This window comes from Hemiscyllium ocellatum, chromosome 29 (assembly GCF_020745735.1).
Source record: "Hemiscyllium ocellatum isolate sHemOce1 chromosome 29, sHemOce1.pat.X.cur, whole genome shotgun sequence".
NCBI classification, from domain to species: Eukaryota; Metazoa; Chordata; class Chondrichthyes; order Orectolobiformes; family Hemiscylliidae; genus Hemiscyllium; species Hemiscyllium ocellatum.
Genome location: NC_083429.1, coordinates 22,841,369 through 22,859,276, shown reverse-complemented (window position 1 = coordinate 22,859,276; position 17,908 = coordinate 22,841,369). Strand labels below are relative to the sequence as shown.

Here is a 17,908-nt window from a genome sequence, read left to right as displayed (position 1 = left end):
ACCTTGAAACCAAGATGGAGTCCACACTCTCCACTTGCGCCAGAGACCCGGGTTCAATTCCCACCTCAGGCAACTGTCTGTGTGGAGTTTGTACATTCTCCCTGTGTCTGTGTGGGTTTCCGTCGGCTGCTTCAGTCCAAAGATGTGCAAGTCAGGTGAAATGGCCATGCTAAATTGCCCATAGTGTTAGGTGCACAAGTCAGAGGGAAATGGGTCTGGGTGGGTTACTCTTCGGAGGGTCAGCTTGGACTTGTTGGCTGAAGGATTTGTTTCCACACTAGGGAATCTAATCTGCTCAAAATAGCACTGAATTGTGGTCGCAAAGGACTTTTCAATGTATCTTCCTAAATATATGTGACAATAACTGACCCACTCAACAATTCTGATTAATGTGTTCTTGCCCACTGGGAGTTGTAGTTTCCCGCATTGCCCGCTGGGAGTTGTAGTTTTACCGCATCAACTGTTGGAAGTTATAGTTCCGGCAATGAACTACATTTCCCGGCGGTCAACTCGCAGCGCATGCGTGCACCAGGAGGTGGCAGGGAGCGGGCCTGTTGTGTATTCAGAGTCTCGCCTTTGAGGCGGCGGGTAAGTGATCACCGGCTGTCGGGGTTCTTGAGGCCTAGCCTGGGCACTTGAGGGGACAGTCTACTTGATCGAAAAAGGGCCCTGGCTGGGTCTCGGACAATGGCAGCAGCCGGCTCTTTGTCCTGTTTGCCACCTCTGCCCAAGAGCATGTTCTCACTAGCATGCTCAGTAGCACAGGCAGGTCGGCATCACCGGCCCGGGGGGGGGAGGTGGTGGGTATGGGGTGGGAGGTATGTGGGTGGGTGGGGTGGGAGGTATGTGGGTATGTGGGTGGGGGGGGGGTGGGAGGGAGGTATGTGGGTATGTGGGTGGGGGGGTGGGAGGGAGGTATGTGGGTATGTGGGTGGGTGGGGGGGGTGGGAGGTATGTGGGTATGTGGGTGGGGGGGGTGGGAGGGAGGTATGTGGGTATGTGGGTGGGGGGGGTGGGAGGGAGGTATGTGGGTATGTGGGTGGGGGGGGTGGGAGGGAGGTATGTGGGTATGTGGGTGGGGGGGTGGGAGGGAGGTATGTGGGTATGTGGGTGGGGGGGGTGGGAGGTATGTGGGTATGTGGGTGGGGGGGTATGTATGTGGGTATGTGGGTGGGGGGGTGGGAGGTATGTGGGTATGTGGGTGGGGGGGTGGGAGGTATGTGGGTATGTGGGTGGGGGGGTGGGAGGTATGTGGGTATGGGGTGGGGGGTGGGCATTCTGTCTGTGATGAAATGGGATGTATAAAGAATATCATGATGGTCTGAGGGCAAGTCACTGAGCCCCTTTCATCACCTGCAAGAAAAAACACCTATGTGCTTCACCTGGAAATGTAGAGGAGAGAAAAAAAAGTCATTTTCCAAAATATTTGCCCTTTAAGACACCTTTGTGTTTCTGAACGCTGGTGTGGGTGTGATGATGTGTCACATTTTGGAATAAACCACATCAGAGAATAAACCAGTGTGGCATAGACTTGGTGTGTGACATTTCTTTTAAGATTGGAAATGTTGTAAGAGTTTAATATTAATCATAAAATAAGTAATTTACTGGGTGGTATTAAAATGCACATAATATTTATAATATTGGTATGAGGTTCAGCAAATAAATATTTTATTACCCCAGTTATAAATGAATTCCTGATGCAGATTGTATAATCCCACATTTCTAAGGCAGGAATGTTTATATCTAACCTGGTGTAAAATTGTTGTTCTCCAGAACTGAAACACATTTCTTTTAACTGATGTGTGCTGAAATATGTGGTGGTATTGACAGGTTCTCCTGAAGGGTAAATCTTCAGCTGATGTGCTCTCCTTAATACCTCTACTAAGAAGTTGGGGCTGCACGGTGGCTCAGTGGTTAGCACTGCTGCCTCTCAGCGCCAGGGTCCCAGGTTTGATTCCAGCCTCGTGTCTGCGTGGGTTTCCTCCGGGTGCTCCAGTTTCCTCCCACAGTCCAAAGATGCACAGGTCAGGTGAATTGGCCATGCTAAATTGCCCACAGTGTTAGGTGCATTGTCAGAGGGAAATGGGTCTGGGTGGGTTACTGTTCGGAGGCTCGGTGTGGACTGGTTGGGCTGAAGGGCCTGTTTCCAGACTGTAGGGAATCTAATCTAATCTCTCACTGATTGACTAACTTTCCCTCATTAATACCCCTCTCCCTAACTAACTGACTTTTCCTCCTCTCTTCCACTTACCTCCCTCTGGCACCCATATTCATCTTCAGTTGCACACGCTTACAGGTTTTGTTGTAAATCTTCTGATTCCTGATGACGGGCTTATGTCTGAAACATCGATTCTCTTGCTCTTTGGATGCTGCCTGACCTGCTGTGCTTTTCCAGCAACACACTATCAACTCTGATTCCAGCATCTTCAGTCCTCATTTTCTCTAAGTTTTATCTTCTGCCTATCATCTGGAGAAGAAAATATTGGTGATGGCACAGATTGTGTGCAGATTTTTTTGTGATGCAGCAGTGCACACATCAGAAAACCGGATGCTGGGTAGCTCCATAAATCTAGTGGATTTGAATGCTAAGTCTGCATTGTTCCAGGAGGGTTTAAAAATAAGTGCTGATTCAAGGCCTGTGTCTGTTGACCCCTTCTTATTCAGATGTATCATCTGAGCTGTTTGGTTGAGACCCAAATCGTTAGACTCTTTGTACCTTATTGAGATACCATGAGTGCTTTCTATTTTTCCAGTAAAGAGCTACAATGGCACATTTGGTCAAATGATGGTACAAGCTGGTATGGTGATACACCTAATTCTGCTATAATAGTTATGCAATTGGAAAGGAGTTTATTAACAGATTTGTTTACGTAGGCAGTTCTATATTTTTATAATGTTTGGATCTTTTAGTTTGAAGATGGAGATTTTTCAGAAACATTTTCCTGATGAGTCATTTTGAACTGGTAGCTTGTACACGTTTGTAGGATTGACTAACTGAGTTCATTCTCTTTTGGGTATTTCCTGTTTACTGAAATCTGGAGTTAAACATCCCATGCTCCACAGCAGCGTCAAAGATGGACTTTTTTTTTGTTTTATTTTCCTTCCCTTCCAATTTCTGTATCAGTGAGTCACAGGAAGTCACAAGGACATCACTCGTCAAAGTTATGTTTTATAGTAAAATTGACTGTGTTTTGGGGGATTGAGGAATGGCTACCTTCTACTCCTGCTATACCAAATGTGTAGGGCAATTGCAGAGCATTTGTTAAACTCTGCAGAGCTTGGTTGAAAACTTGGACTTTGCTTCCGGCTATGAAATGTGTCATTGTAAAACATTACTTGCCCTGTCCTTGGAAAATTACTACCATACTCTTTATCACTGAGAACTGAATGTAATGCTGAGAGAGGGAGATGAATAAATTGTCATTGCCCAGAGTAAATAGTTGTGACTTGAGATGTGAAATGTCAGTGAGCTGAGTAAACATAAGAAATAAATAGGAGTAGGCCATCTGACCTGCCAAGCCAGATCCACCATTCAATAAGATCGTGGCTAATCTTTTCGTGGACTCGGCTCCATTTACCCACCCACTTGTCATAACCCATAATTTCTTTACTGTTCAAAAATCTATCTTTGGAATTATGAGTGATGGTGAATGGACAAGAGGTGCTGAATTGAAGTACGAGAAGTCACTTTGTTGTTATAGAGTCACAGAGATGTATAGCACAGAAACAGACCCTTTGGTCCAACTCGTCCATGCTGACTAGATATCCCAACCCAATCTAGTCCCATTTGCCAGCATTTGGCCCATACCCTCTTAGCCTTTGCCATTCATATACCCATCCAGATGCCTTTAAAATTAAGGGCTATGGGGAGAGTGTGGGTAAGTGGAATTGAAATGCCCATCAGCCATGATTAAATGGCGGAGTGGACTTAATGGGCCGAATGGCCTTGCTTCCACCCCTATATTTTATGGTCTTAAATGTTGTAATTGTACCAACCTTGCTATTGTCTACCTTGTATTGCAGCATCTACAGGTTTTTGTTGTCTCCACCACTTCCTCTGGCAGCCCACTCTATGTGTGCACGACCCTCTGCATGAAAAAGTTGTCCCTTAGGTCCCATTGCGTTTTTCCCACTCTCACCCGAAACCTAAGCCCTCCAGTTCTGGACTCCCCCACCCAGGGAAAGGATCTTATCTATTTACCCTATCCCCCGTGCCCCACATGATTTTATAAATCTCTGTAAGGTCACCCATCAGCCTCCAACATTCCAGGGAAAACAGCCCCAACATATTCAGCCTCTCCCTATAGCTCAAATTCTTCTACCCTGCAACATCCTTGTAAATCTTTTCTGAACCCTTTCAAGTTTTATAACATCCTTCCAATAAGAAGGAGACTAGAATTGCACACAGTATTCATTACTTCAAAAAATTCAATCAAGTTTGTGACATGATTTCCCACACACAAAACCATGTTGATTATCCCTAACCGGTCCTTGCCTTTCCAAATACATGCAAATCCTTTCCCTCAGAGTTCCCTTCAACAACTTGCCTACCACTGATGTCAGGCTCACCGGTCTGTCATTCCCTGGCTTTTCCTTAACACTTTTCTTAAATAGTGGTAACATGTTAGCCAACCTCCAGTCTTCCAGCACCTCACCTATGACTATTGATGATACACATACCTCAGCAAGGGGTCCAGCAATCACTTCCCACAGAATTCTCAGGTGGATCTGATCTGCTTTTGGGGATTTATCCACCTTTATATGTTTTAAGGCATTCAGCACCACCACCTCTGTAATATGAACATTTTCAAGATATCACCATCTATTTCCCCACATTCTATATCTTCCATATCCTCCTTCACTGTAAACAGTGATGCAAAATACTCGTTTAGTATTTCTCTCTCTCTCTCTCTCTTTCCCCCCCCCCCGCCATCTCCTGCAGTTCCACACATAGGCTGCCTTGCTGATCTTTGCTAATGATGTGACCGGAACCTATTCCTTGAAATTATTGCACTCCTCCATAACACTTTTGCAGTCTATTTTTAAAGAACAGCTTCCCAGAGCATATGCAACAGGTTTGTTCCTGTTAAATCCATTCTTCAACTATACAAGAGGTGTATGAATGGATTCCAGAGATATTGCCAGCTGTGAGGTCGCTGACACTCAGTCATTGGCTTTCTCACTAGAAAGGAAGTATCAGCATCAGGAGACAACCTGCAGGACCATAAATAGTTCTATGTTTAATTTGAATTTTAATTCAAATTCTATTCAAATTTTAAAAATTTTCTTGTATTTTGTAAAATTGCTTCAGCAATAATACTGACTAGTTTGATTATTCTCAAGCAACAAATTGAAACAAAGTACTGGAGAAACTGAGCAGATTTGACATCAGAAACGTGAATAGAAATTGCTGGAAAAGCTCAGTAGGTCTGGCAGCATCTCTGTAGAGAAATCAGAGTTAACATTTTGTGCCGAGTGACCCTTTTATTCGAACACAGATCTGGCATCATCTGCGGAGAGAGAAACAAGTTTACATTTCAAGTCTGATGTGACTCTCTAATTCAACATTAACTCAACAGAACGAAGAACAATACAAGTCAGCAACATTTTGGCTTTTCTTACTAAAACTTCCACCACTTCCTCTGGCCGCATGCTGCAGACACTCACCACTCTTTGTATGAAAAACTTGCCTTGCACATCACTTTTAAACTAACCCTCCCCCTCCGGACCTTGAGCCTGTGTCCCCTAGTAATTGACCCTCCCACTTTGAGAAAAGCCTCATACCTTACACACAATCCATGTCATTCACAATCTTTTAAACTTCTATCAGATTGCCCCTCAACCTCCTGCATTCCAATGTAAATAAACTGTCTATCCAACCTTTATTCATAGCTAAAATCTCCTATACCAGGCAACATCCTGTTAAACCTTTTTTTGTACCCTCTCCAAAGCTCAGGTTGTAAGTTTGCTAGCTGAGCTATCAGTGAGCCTCTAGTGAAGCGCTGGTGTTCTGTCCCACTTTCTATTTATGTATCTTGGTCTCTTAAGGTGAGTGGTATCACTTCTGGTTCCTTTTCTTAGAGGTTGGTAAATGGGGTCCAAATTGATGTGTTTATTAATAGAGTTCAGGTTTGAATGGCAGGCCTCTAGGAATTCCCATGCATGTTCTCCCTGTCCAAGGATGGATGTGTTGTCCCAGTCGAAGTGGTGTCTTCCTTCATCTTTGTGTATGGATACTAGTGATAGTGGGTCATGTCTTTTGGTGGCTAGTTGGTGTTTATGTATTCTGGTGGCTAGTTTCCTGTCAGTCTGTCCAGTACAGTGTTTGTTGCAATCTTTGCAGGGTATTTTGTAAATGACATTTGTTATGCTGGTTGCTGGTACAGGGTCCTTTAGGTTGATCAGTAGCTGGTTCGAGTGGTTTGGTAGTCATCTTTGAGACTACGGAGACAGTCCATAGCATCTGCATCCTTCTGGTAGTGTAGTGACCAGAATTGTTCACAGTATTCCAAGTGTGGCCTAACTAAAGTTCTTTAAAGGCTGCAGTATAACTTATGTAGATTAGAGTGGTTCTGGAAAAGCACAGCAGATCAGGCAGTATCTGAGGAGCAGGAAAATTGACGTTTCGAGCAAAAGCCCTTCGGGAATGCTTTTGCCCGAAACGTCGATTTTCCTGCTCCTCGGATGCTGCTTGACCTGCTGTGCTTTTTCAGCACTACTCTAATCTAAACTCTGGTTTCCAGCATCGGGTAAATAGGCAAAGTCTTTTCCTGGGGTCGGGGAGTCCAGAACTAGAGGGCATAGGTGTAGGGGAAAGATATAAAAGAGACCTAAGGGACAGCTTTTTCACACAGAGGGTGGTACATGTATAGAATGAGCTGCCAGAGGAAGTGGCGGAGGCTGGTACAATTGCAACATTTAAGAGGCATTTGGATGGGTATATGAATAGGAAGGGTTTGGAGGGATATGGGCCGGGTGCTGGCAGGTGGGACTAGATTGGGTTGGGATATCTGGTCAGCATGGATGGATTGGACTGAAGGGTCTGTTTCCATGCTGTACATCTCTATGACTCTATTTGCAGTTCTCACTTTTGTCCTGTATAACTTGTGTATCCTTATACTCAATGCCCCTTCCAATGGAGGTAAACATGCCATAAGCCTTTTTAAAATTAGCTTACCTTCCTGTGCTGCCACCTTCAGTGATCCGTGGAGCCATACACCCAGATTCTTCTGCATATCAATACTCATAAGAGTTCTGCCATTCACTCTATAATTTCCACATTGACCTTCCAAAATGCATCATCTAAGATTAAATTCCATATGCTGTTTTTCTGCCGATGCCTCCAACTGATCCATATCATGCTGTATCCTCTGACAATCCTCCTCCCTATCCGTAACTCCACCAATCATTACATTGTCCACAGACTTACTAATTAGACCAGTTACAGTTCCTCCAAATCATTTATGGAGATCACAAATGGCAGATCCCTTTGGAACACCACAGTCACAATCCTCCATTCCAAGACGCATCCTTCCACTGCTGCCCTCTGTCTTCTATGACTAAGCCAGTTCTGTAACCATCTTGCCAGTTCATCGTAATACCATGTGATTTTACCTTTTGTACCAGCCTGCTATGAGAGACCTTGTCAAAGGCTTTACTGATGTCCATGTAAGCAATATCAACCACTTTTTTCTCATCAGTCATCTTTGTCACCTTCTCAAAAAACACAATCATGTTAGTGAGGCATAACCTCTCCTACAAGAACTGTACTGTCTGTCATTAATAAGTCCATTATATATGCATATAGATCTTTTTAAACAATGGGATGTCGGTTTGCTCACTGAGCTGGAAGGTTCACTTCCAGATGTTTTGTCACCCTACCAGGTAACATTTTCAGTGGGCCTCTAGGTGAAGCGTTGTTCTTGATTCTTGCTTTCTATTTATATATTTGGGTTTCTTTGGGTTGGTGATGTCATTTGCTATTCTTTTTCTCAGGACGTGATAGATGGGGTCTAACTCGATGTGTTTGTAGATAAGAATTCCGGTTGGAATGCCATGCTTCTAGGAATTCTTGTGTGTGTCTCTGTTTGGCTTGTCCTAGGATGGATATGTTGTCCCAGTGAAATGGTGTCCTTCCTCATCTGTATGTAAGGATACTAGTGAGAGAGGGTTATGTTGTTTTGTGGCTAGTTGGTGTTCATGTATCCTGGTGGCTAGTTTTCTGCCTGTTTGTCCAATGCAGTGTTTGTTATAGTCCTTGCACGGGGTTTAAGTAAATGAAATTAGTTTTGCTTGTCTGTATAGGGTCTTTCAAGTTCATTAACTGCTATTTTAGTGTGTTGGAAGGTTTGTGGGCTACCACAATGCCAAATGGTCCGAGTCATCTGGCAGTCATTTCTGAGATGCCTTTGATGTAAGGGAGAGTGGCTAGGGTTTCTGGACGTTTTCTGTCTGCTTGTTTGGGTTTGTTTCTGAGAAATCGGAGGACTGTGATGCATCTTCGTTTGTAGATGTTGAGATGGTTGCTTCTGTAGTTCAATATTTGGTCAGTATGTGTTGTTTTCCTGTAGATGCTGGTTTGAAGTTCCCCATTAGCTGTTCGCTCTACTGCGACATCTAGGAATAGCAGTTTGTTGCTGTTTTCCTCCTCTTTAGTGAATTTTATGCCAGGAAGAGTATTATTGATGGTCTTGAAGGTTTCCTCTAATTTGTTTTGTTTAGTGATGACAAAGGTGTCATCCACGTAGCGGACCCAAAGCTTGGGTTGGATGGTTGGCAGAGCTGTTTGTTCAAGTCTTTGCATTACTGCCTCTGCTAAGAACCCTGATATTGGAGATCCCATGGGTGTTCCGTCGGTTTGTCTGTTGTTTCTGTTGTTGGAGGTGAAGTGTGTGGTAAGGCATAGGTCCTCTAGCTTGACGAGACTGTCCTTGCTGATGATGTTAGTGGTGTTTGCTGTATATGTTTTTGGGTCTTCTAATAGTGTAGTCAGTGTTTCCTTGGCTAGGTTAATATTGATTAGTGTAAACAGGGCCGTTACATCAAAGGAGACTGTTATTTCATCCTCTTCTATCTTAGTGTCTTTGGTCTTCAGGAATTCTTGGGTGGAGTGACGTGTGTCCTCTACTAAGTGTTAGTAGAAATGACAGCCAGACTACTCAGACCCCTTGGCATCATGGTAGTCCACACATCCTAAAACAGCAGCTAATGAACTTGAAAGACCCTATACAGACAAGAAGCGAAACTAATGTCATTTACAAAATACTGTGCAAGAACTAGCCACAAAACGACATGATGCTCTCTCTCTAGTATCCTTACATACATAAAAGGAAGGACAACACATCCGTCCGAGGACAAGCCAATCAGAGACACACACGAGAATTCCTAGAAGCATGGCGTTCCAACCGGAACACACTCAACAAACACATCGAGTTAGATCCCATCTATCACCCCTGAGAAAAAGAACAGGAAATGACATCACCAACCCAAAGAAACCCAAATATATAAATAGAAAGCAAGAATCAAGAACAGTGCCTCGCTTGGAGGCCCACTGAAGATATTACCTAATAAGGTGACAAAACATCTGGAAATGAACCTTCCAGCTCAGTGAGCAAACCTAGATCCAGAACCTCAACCTGAGCTATAAATCTCAAAACTTGCATTGTGTGTTCTCCGGTCCTCTGGGGCATCACCTGTGGCCAAAGAGGATACAAAGATGTCTATCAATGCTCCAGCAATTTGTTCTCTTGCCTCCCTCAATATTCTGGGATAGATCCCATCAGGACTTTCTTTCTAATGACATTATTTCACTGCAAATGTTGGCAGATGTGCTCATGTTTTCCAGCACACTCTATTTTTATTGTCGATGGCATTTTTGTTTAAGAGTAAATAAATTATGTTTTCCATATCTTCCATTTTCAACTTCTGGTCTCTTTAGTTTAGCTAGCTTTTCCCCATATTGTATGCACAAAATGGTGATATTACCATTGTAGCTCTGGGAAACTTAAGAAGTGTAATCTGAGTGAGAGGCTGATCAACAAGAGACTACTAAGCAAAATAATGCAAGTGTGATTATAAAAGTAGTCTGTGTTTCTTGTAGCTATTCAATACACTGTTACCTTGTTCTCCACTTCTTTTTACCAAGCCTTCTGATGCTGTCGCACATGTACATTACCCCATCTATCACCTCTGTTCCCTCCCATCGCTCTTGCACCCCCTTCCTCTCACTTTCACCTGAGTCAAAAGCAGCTGGTTAGTGTGACTTACCTGGTGATGTTATTCCTTTCCTCAGCTATCTGGGCTGGCTGATAGCTCCCACAATGAGATGCTCTTGTGAAGCTGCGGTGTACAGTTGATGCTGCTATGGCGGATAGCGTTAAAACATTCCTTCTGGATGTTGTTAAGGTGAGTGTCCTTTACTGTTAAAACTTTACTGTTAAAAAGATGCAAGGTGTAGAGGAAGATTTCACACGGTCAAAGCTGTGAATTTGCAGATGAAATCCAATAAAAATGAAATTCCAAATTGCAGATATTTGCTTAGTTTGTGCAATGAAAATCAATCTTAAAAATTGATGTTTGATATATTTGGATGTTTAAATTTAATGTATTGGTAGCATAATGTGACAAGATTGGCATTCCTGCATTCAGAACTTTCCTGCCCTCCCTGGGCACAGAGATTTCTTTCCCACCTATCCTGAAGGTGGTTGCTCTTGCAGAGGTGTGTTTTAACATTCATTGACAACTTGCTGGTACCTTATCCAGGTAGCTGATTTTAACAGAAATTGAGTCTCTGTTCCCATCATTCACAAATGTCTTTTAGGGAAGGAAATCTGCTGTCCTTACCTGGTCTGGCCTACATGTGACTCCAGACCCACATCAGTGTGGTTGACTCTTAAACTGCCCTCTGCGTAATTATGGATGGGCAATAAATGCTGGCCTAGCCAGAGATGCCCTCACCTCGTAAATGAATTTTAAAAAAGCAGGCCACTTGGTTCATGGACAGCTCAGGGTGGGCAATGGATTCTGGCCTAGGTAGGATTGATGCAGATAGACCACCCAAAGAATTTAAAATGTCGCAGATGAAGGCTTGTCAACTATCAAGCTTCTGTTGCCTTCACAATCAAGGTTGAACTCTGCAGCCTTGTTGCCTGATCAGTGGCTCTGCAGAAAGATGGAAAGTCTTCAGTTTCACTGACTGCTCTCTGCGGTGTATTACTGCACTTCATTTACTTGCTATTTAGATATGTATGTAACCAACATGTTAAATTTACAGTGACATCTGAGCTTGAAAGAACATTAAATTAAATCTCCAGTGCATAAACAAGGAAGGAGTTTCCATTAATACTACAATGTTGGCATCCTCTGAAAGATGTAAGATTCCTCACTGCCATTTCATTACTTTTGAAATATACTTGCATTGACTTGAGTATGAACAGAACAATCCCACATGCAGTAATTGAGATGGAAACAATAGCTTTAATGCATTGAAGACCCCAAGGTGGTTCACAAGAGCGTTATGAAACAAAGAATGAGTCTGAGCCCCTTTTAAAGAGATATTAGATCAGATATCAAACAGCTTGGTCAACAAGTAGGTTTTAAGGAACATCTTGAAAGATGAAAGTGGAGTAAAGTGATGGAAAGGATAAGGAAGATATTTTCAGGGCTTAAAGCCTAGTCAGCAAGGCCACCAGGGTGGAATAATTAAAGTCAGAGGTGGTCAATTAGGTTTTTAAAAAAAGCGCACTGTTTTTCAGGGAGGGGATGGAATGTTGTAGGACTTTCTAGAGCAAGGGATCTGCAGCTCCATGGAGTGATTTGAAAGGAAGAATGATAATTCTATTATCAAGACGTTGACCTGTATTGGCTCATGCTGGGTAAATGGTGAGTACAGGGCTGACAGGCAAACAGTGTGGTGTGAGTAAAAACATGGGCAGGAGAATTTTGGATGACCTCTTATGTACTGAGGATAGAATATGAGAGCCCAGCCAGGAGCATGTTGAAATAGCCAAGTCTCAAGATAACAAAAGCATTGGAGGAAAGTTTCACTTGCAGATCAGCTATGGCATCAGTGAAAATACAGAGGTGGAAATAGGCGATCTTAGCGTTGGTGCAAACCTGATGTCAAAAGCTCAACGTGGAGTGAAATATGACAACAAGGTTGCACATTGGCTAGTTTCGTCTCAGAGTGTTGCCAAGGAGAACAATGGAGTTGGTAGCTAGGAAATGGAGTCTATGCTGGGATCAAAGAAATGGCTTCAGTCCTGACAATATAGTAATTGGAGGTAGTTTCTGATCATCCAGTTTGGATGTCAGGCAAGTAGTTTGATAATTTAAAGACAGAAAAACAGTTCAGTTGTTTTTGATTGTGTTGCTTAAGGCAAGAAAATTAGCCAGAAGTATCTGAGAGATCACAGCTCTCAATGTCGTACTATGACATTATTTACATCCATCAAAAGAGGAAGACATGGGGTGCATTTTGTTTATCCCATCTGAGGAATTGCATTTGCTAAGTCGGATCTTTCCAAACTGGGGATCAAGGTGGAGTCACAGCAGAACATGCATAATGACTACTGTGAAGTTCTGGCCAAATTATTATAACTGGGCATCTGCTCTTCAAGACCCCGGTCTCAAAATCCCCAAACCAGCTCTTTGTTCTCGTTGAGGAGTCATAATCATTTTCAAGCCTTGACATAGGATTGCGATGGGAAAAAGCTTAGGGTTCCTCAACAAATATTTCTCTTCTGTGTTTACTGTGGAGAAAGACGTGAATATTTGGGAGCTTGGGGAAGATTGTGGTCATATCTTGGGGAGAGTCCATATCACAGTGGTGGAGTTGTTGGAAGTATTAGAATGTATAAAGCTGGATAAATCTCCTGGTCCTCACTAGATGTATCCAAGAACACTAAGAGGCTAGAGAAGACATTGTGGGGATCCTGGCTGATGTTTTTGCATCATCATTAGCCACATGAGGTCCTGGAAGACTGGAGTGGAATCAATGTTGTGCCCTTATTCAAGAAGGGCTGCAGAGAAAAACCTGGGAAGCAAAGATCAGTAAGCTTAACATATGTGGTAGGTCAGTTACTTGAGAATATGCTCAGAGATAAGATGCTGGAAAAGCGCAGCAGGTCAGGCAGCATCCAAGGAACAGGAGATTCGACGTTTCGGGCATAAGCCCCTCTTCAGGGCTTCATTCCTGAAGAAGGGCTTATGCCCGAAATGTCGAATCTCCTGTTCCTTGGATGCTGCCTGACCTGCTGCGCTTTTCCAGCAACACATTTTCAGCTCTGATCTCCAGCCTCTGCAGACCTCACTTTCTCCTCAGAGATAGATGTACATGCATTTGGCAAGACAGCAATTGATTCGGAATAGTCAGCATGGCTTTGTATGTGGGAGATCATGCCTCACAAATTTGTTAGAGTTCTTTGGTGAAGTGACCAGGAAGGTTGACAAGGGCAGGGCGGTAGACATAATCTATATGGATTTCACATAATAGACTGCTCTGGAAGGTTAGATCACATGGAATCCAGGGGGAGCAAGCCAATTGGGTACATATTTGGCTCGATGGTAGGAAGCAGAGGGTAATTGTGGAAGGATGCTTGTTGGGACTGGAGGCCTATGACTAGTGCAATGCCTCAGGTCAGTGCTGGGTCCATTGCTGTTTTTTATCTGTAATATATATGAATGATTTGGATGAGAATGTACAAGGCATGATCAGTAATTTGAAGATGAGACTAGAATAGGTGGTCTTGTGGGCACTGAGGAAGGTTTTCAGAAATTGCAGCAGGACCTTGATCAGCTGGGGAAGTGGGCTGAGAAATGGCAATAGAGTTTAATGTAGGTAAGTGTGAGGTTTTGCATTTTGGAAAATCAAATCAAGGTAGGATTTCATGGTGAATGGTAAGGCCTTAAGGACTGGAGTGGAACAGAGGGACCTTGGATTTCAGGTGCATGACTCTCTGAAAGTGGAGTCAAAGGTAGACAGGACAGTGAAGAATACTTTTGGCACACTGGCCTTCATCAGTCTGAGCATTGAGTAAAGAAGTTGGCAAGTTATGTTGCACTTGTGCAGGACGTTGGTGAGGCTGCACTTGGAGTATTGTATTAAGTTTTGGTCATCCTGCTATAGGAAGGATGTTATTAAACTTGAAAGAATGCTGAAGAAATTTACAAGGATGTTGCCAGGACTCAAAGGTCTGAGTTATAGGGAGAGGTTGGACAAACTAGAACTTTTATCTTTAGAGCAGGTGACTGAGGGGGAATCTTATATAACTATATAAGATCATGGGGGGCATGGATAAGGTGAACACAGTTGGTCTTTTTCCGAGGGTTGGGGAATCAAGGACTGGAGGCCGTCAGTTTAAGGTTAGAGGGGAAAGAATAAAAGGGAACCTGAGGGGCAACTTCTTTACACAGAGGGTAGTATGCATATAGAATGAGCAGCCAGTGGAAGTGGTTGAGGCGGGTACATTAACAACATTTGGTATCAGAGGCAAGATACTAGCATGGATAGAAGCTTGGCTGTCTGGCAGAAATCAGAGAGTGGGGATAAGAGTCCTTCTCAGAATGGCAGCTGGTGATACGTGGTATTCCCCAAGGATTAGTGTTGGGACCACAATTTTTCACTTAATATATTAACAATCTAAATGAAGGAACTAAGGGCATTCTGGATATGTTTGCAGACAGTTCAAGGATAGATAGAGGGACAGGTAACATTGAGGAGACAGGGAGGCTGCAGAAGGATTTGGACAGGTTAGGAGAGAGGGCAAACAAGTGGCAGATGGACTACAATGTGTGAAAGTGTGAGGTCATGCACTTTGGTAGGAAGAATAGAGGCAGAGACTATATTCTGAATGGGGAGAAAATCCAGAAGTCTGAAGTGCAAAGAGACTTGGGATTTCGAGTCCAGGATTCCCTCGAGGTAAACTTGCAGGTTGAGTCAGTAGTTAGGAAGTCAAATGCACAATGACATTTATTTTGAGAAACTTGAATATAAAAGCAGGGATGCGCCTCTGAGGCTCTGATCAGAACTCATTTGGAGGATTGTGTGCGGTTTTGGGCTCCATATCTCAAGAAGGATTTACTGGCCCTGAAATATATTCAAAGGAGGTTCAAGAGAATGGTCCCAAGAATGAAAAGCTTAACACATGAGGAACATTGAGGACTCTGGGTTTATATTCAATAGCGCTTAGTGGATATGGGGGAATCCAATAGAAATATAAAAAATATTGAATGGCTTGGACAGAGTAGATGTTGGGAAGTTGTTTCCATTGGTAGGAGAGACTAGGACCTGAGGGCATGGCCTTAGAGTAAAGTGAAGACCTTTTAGAATGGAGATAAGGAGAAACCTCCTCACCCAGAGCGGTGAATCAACTAAATTCTTGGCACAGAAGGCTGTGGAAGCCAGGTCATTGAGTATATTTAAGACTGAGATAGGTAGGTTCTCGAGGATCAAGTGTTAGGGGGAGAGTGGGGTTGAAAAACTTATAGATCATAGAACATAGAAAAATACAGCGCAGTACAGGCCCCTCCGCCCTCGATGCTGCATCGACCCAAGCCCACCTAAACTACACTAGCCCACTATCCTCCATATGTCTATCCAATGCCCATAAAGAGGGAGAGTCCACCACTGTTACTGGCAGGGTATTCCATGAACTCTCAACTCTGAGTAAAGAATCTACCCCTAACGTCTGTCCTATACCTACCTCCCCTTAATTTAAAGCTATGCCCCCTCGTAATAGCTGACTCCATACGTGGAAAAAGGTTCTCACTGTCAACCCTATCTAAACCCCTAATCATCTTGTACACCTCTATCAAGTCACCCCTCAACCTTTTCTCCAATGAAAACAGCTCCAAGTGCCTCAGCCTTTCCTCATACAATCTTCCTACCATACCAGGCAACATCCTGGTAAACCTCCTCTGCACTCGTTCCAATGCCTCCACATCCTTCCTATAGTATGGCGACAAAACTGTACACAGTACTCCAGATGCGGCCGCACCAGAGTCTTATACAACTGCAACATGACCTCAGGACTCCAGAACTCAACTCCTCTACCAATTAAAGCCAGTACACTGTATGCCTTCACAGCACTATTTACCTGGGTGGCAACTTTCAGAGATCTGTGTACATGGACACCAAGATCCCTCTGCTCATCCACACTACCAAGTATCCGACCATTAGCCCAGTACTCCATCTTCTTGTTACTCTTACCTAAGTGAATCACTTCAAACGTTCATACATTGAACTCCATTTGCTACCTTTCTGCCCAGCTCTGCAGCTTATCTATATTCCGCTGTAACCTGCCACATCCTGCCTCACTGTCAACAACTCCACCGACTTTCATATCATCCGCAAACTTGCTCACCCAACCTTCCAGCCCCTTCTCCAGGTCATTATAAAAATGACAAACAGCAATGGTCCCAAAACAGATCCTTGCGGAACACCGCTAGTAACTGCACTCCAAGATGGACCTTTACCATCAACTACTACCCTCTTTCTTCTTCCAGCCAGCCAATTCCTAATCCAAACCTCTAATGCACGCTCAATGCCATACCTCCGTATTGTTTGCAGTAGCCTACCATGGGGAACCTTATCAAACGCCTTACTAAAATCCATATACACCACATCTACCGCTTTACCCTCGTCCACCTCCTTAGTCACCTTCTCAAAGAATTCAATAAGGTTTGTGAGGCACGACCGGCCCTTCACAAAACCATGCTGACTATCCTTGATCACATTATTCCTATCCAGATGTTCATAAATCCTATCCCTTACAATTCTCTCTAAGACTTTGCCCACAACAGAAGTGAGACTCACTGGCCGATAGTTACTAGGGCTATCCCTACTCCCCTTCTTGAATAAGGGAACCACATTTGCTATCCTCCAGTCTTCTGGCACTATCCCAGTAGACAATGAAGACATAAAAATCAAGGCGAATAGCTCTGCAATCTCCTCCCTTACTTCCCAGAGAATCCTAGGATAAATGTCATCAGGCCCAGGGGACTTATCTATTTTCACCCTTTCCAGAATTTCCGACACCTCTTCCCTACATATCTCAAAGCCATCCATTCTAATTAATTGTGACTCAATAATCACATCGGCAACAATGTCCTGTTCCTGAGTGAATACTGACGAAAAGTATTCATTCAGTGTCTCTCCAATCTCTTCAACCTCCACGCACAACTTCCCACTACTATCCTTGACTGGACCTATTCCTACCCTAGTCATTCTTTTATTCCTGGCATACCTATAGAAAGCCTTTGGGTTTTCCCTAATCCTACCAACCAGCTATGATTGGCAAAGCAGTTTCGATGGGCTGAATGGCTAAATTTCTGCTCCTATGTCTGATAGTCTTATTTAAAAGGCATTTGGCTGAATACATGGATAGGAAAGGTTTAGAAGGATACAGGCCAAGTGCAAAGAGGTGGGGTTAGTGTTGGACATTTTGGTCGGCGTGGACCAGTTTGGGCCAAAGGGCCTATCTCCATGCTGTAGAATCTGTTTGACTCTGGGTACTGCCCTGCTTCCTGCAACTTTATCTCAAGTGTCGGGAAAGGGGTTTGTCATTTTGCCCATTTAAACCTGGACAATGACAGTTTGATCTTTTCGACTGTGAGCCATGAAAATTGACCCTGATTTGACCCAGGAGGGAATATGTGCCTATTTAATTCCCTTTCTATCATAATCCCAGGTTAACAAATTGTCAGCCAAGACAAGTGTCAAACCCAGACTCTGGGAATCATGGTCATGCCTATTTGAGAAGTTTTGAGTTGAATTTCCATTATTGGAATTTCAATTGATTGAAAATATTTGAGTAGGTGAGGACAGATGCTGGGATACTATTGTGCTGAAAGTGCCTTCTATGTTTTGCAATTTATTGTGGTTTATGACTTTTGTTATCAATTTTCCTGG

The 17,908-nt window shown here is 43.5% G+C and overlaps 1 protein-coding gene across 1 annotated transcript in view; it reads left to right on the top strand.

Annotated features, from left to right (window-relative positions):
- Positions 1 to 528: 528 nt before the first annotated feature.
- The window catches only part of ei24 (EI24 autophagy associated transmembrane protein), a 60,769-nt gene continuing 43,389 nt past the window's right edge, over positions 529 to 17,908 (top strand). The window contains exons 1-2 of the mRNA XM_060846723.1: positions 529 to 588; positions 10,292 to 10,404. Of these exons, the coding sequence (XP_060702706.1) occupies positions 10,363 to 10,404 (42 nt within the window). The 5' untranslated portion in view covers positions 529 to 588; positions 10,292 to 10,362. The remainder of the gene's footprint in view (positions 589 to 10,291; positions 10,405 to 17,908) is intronic.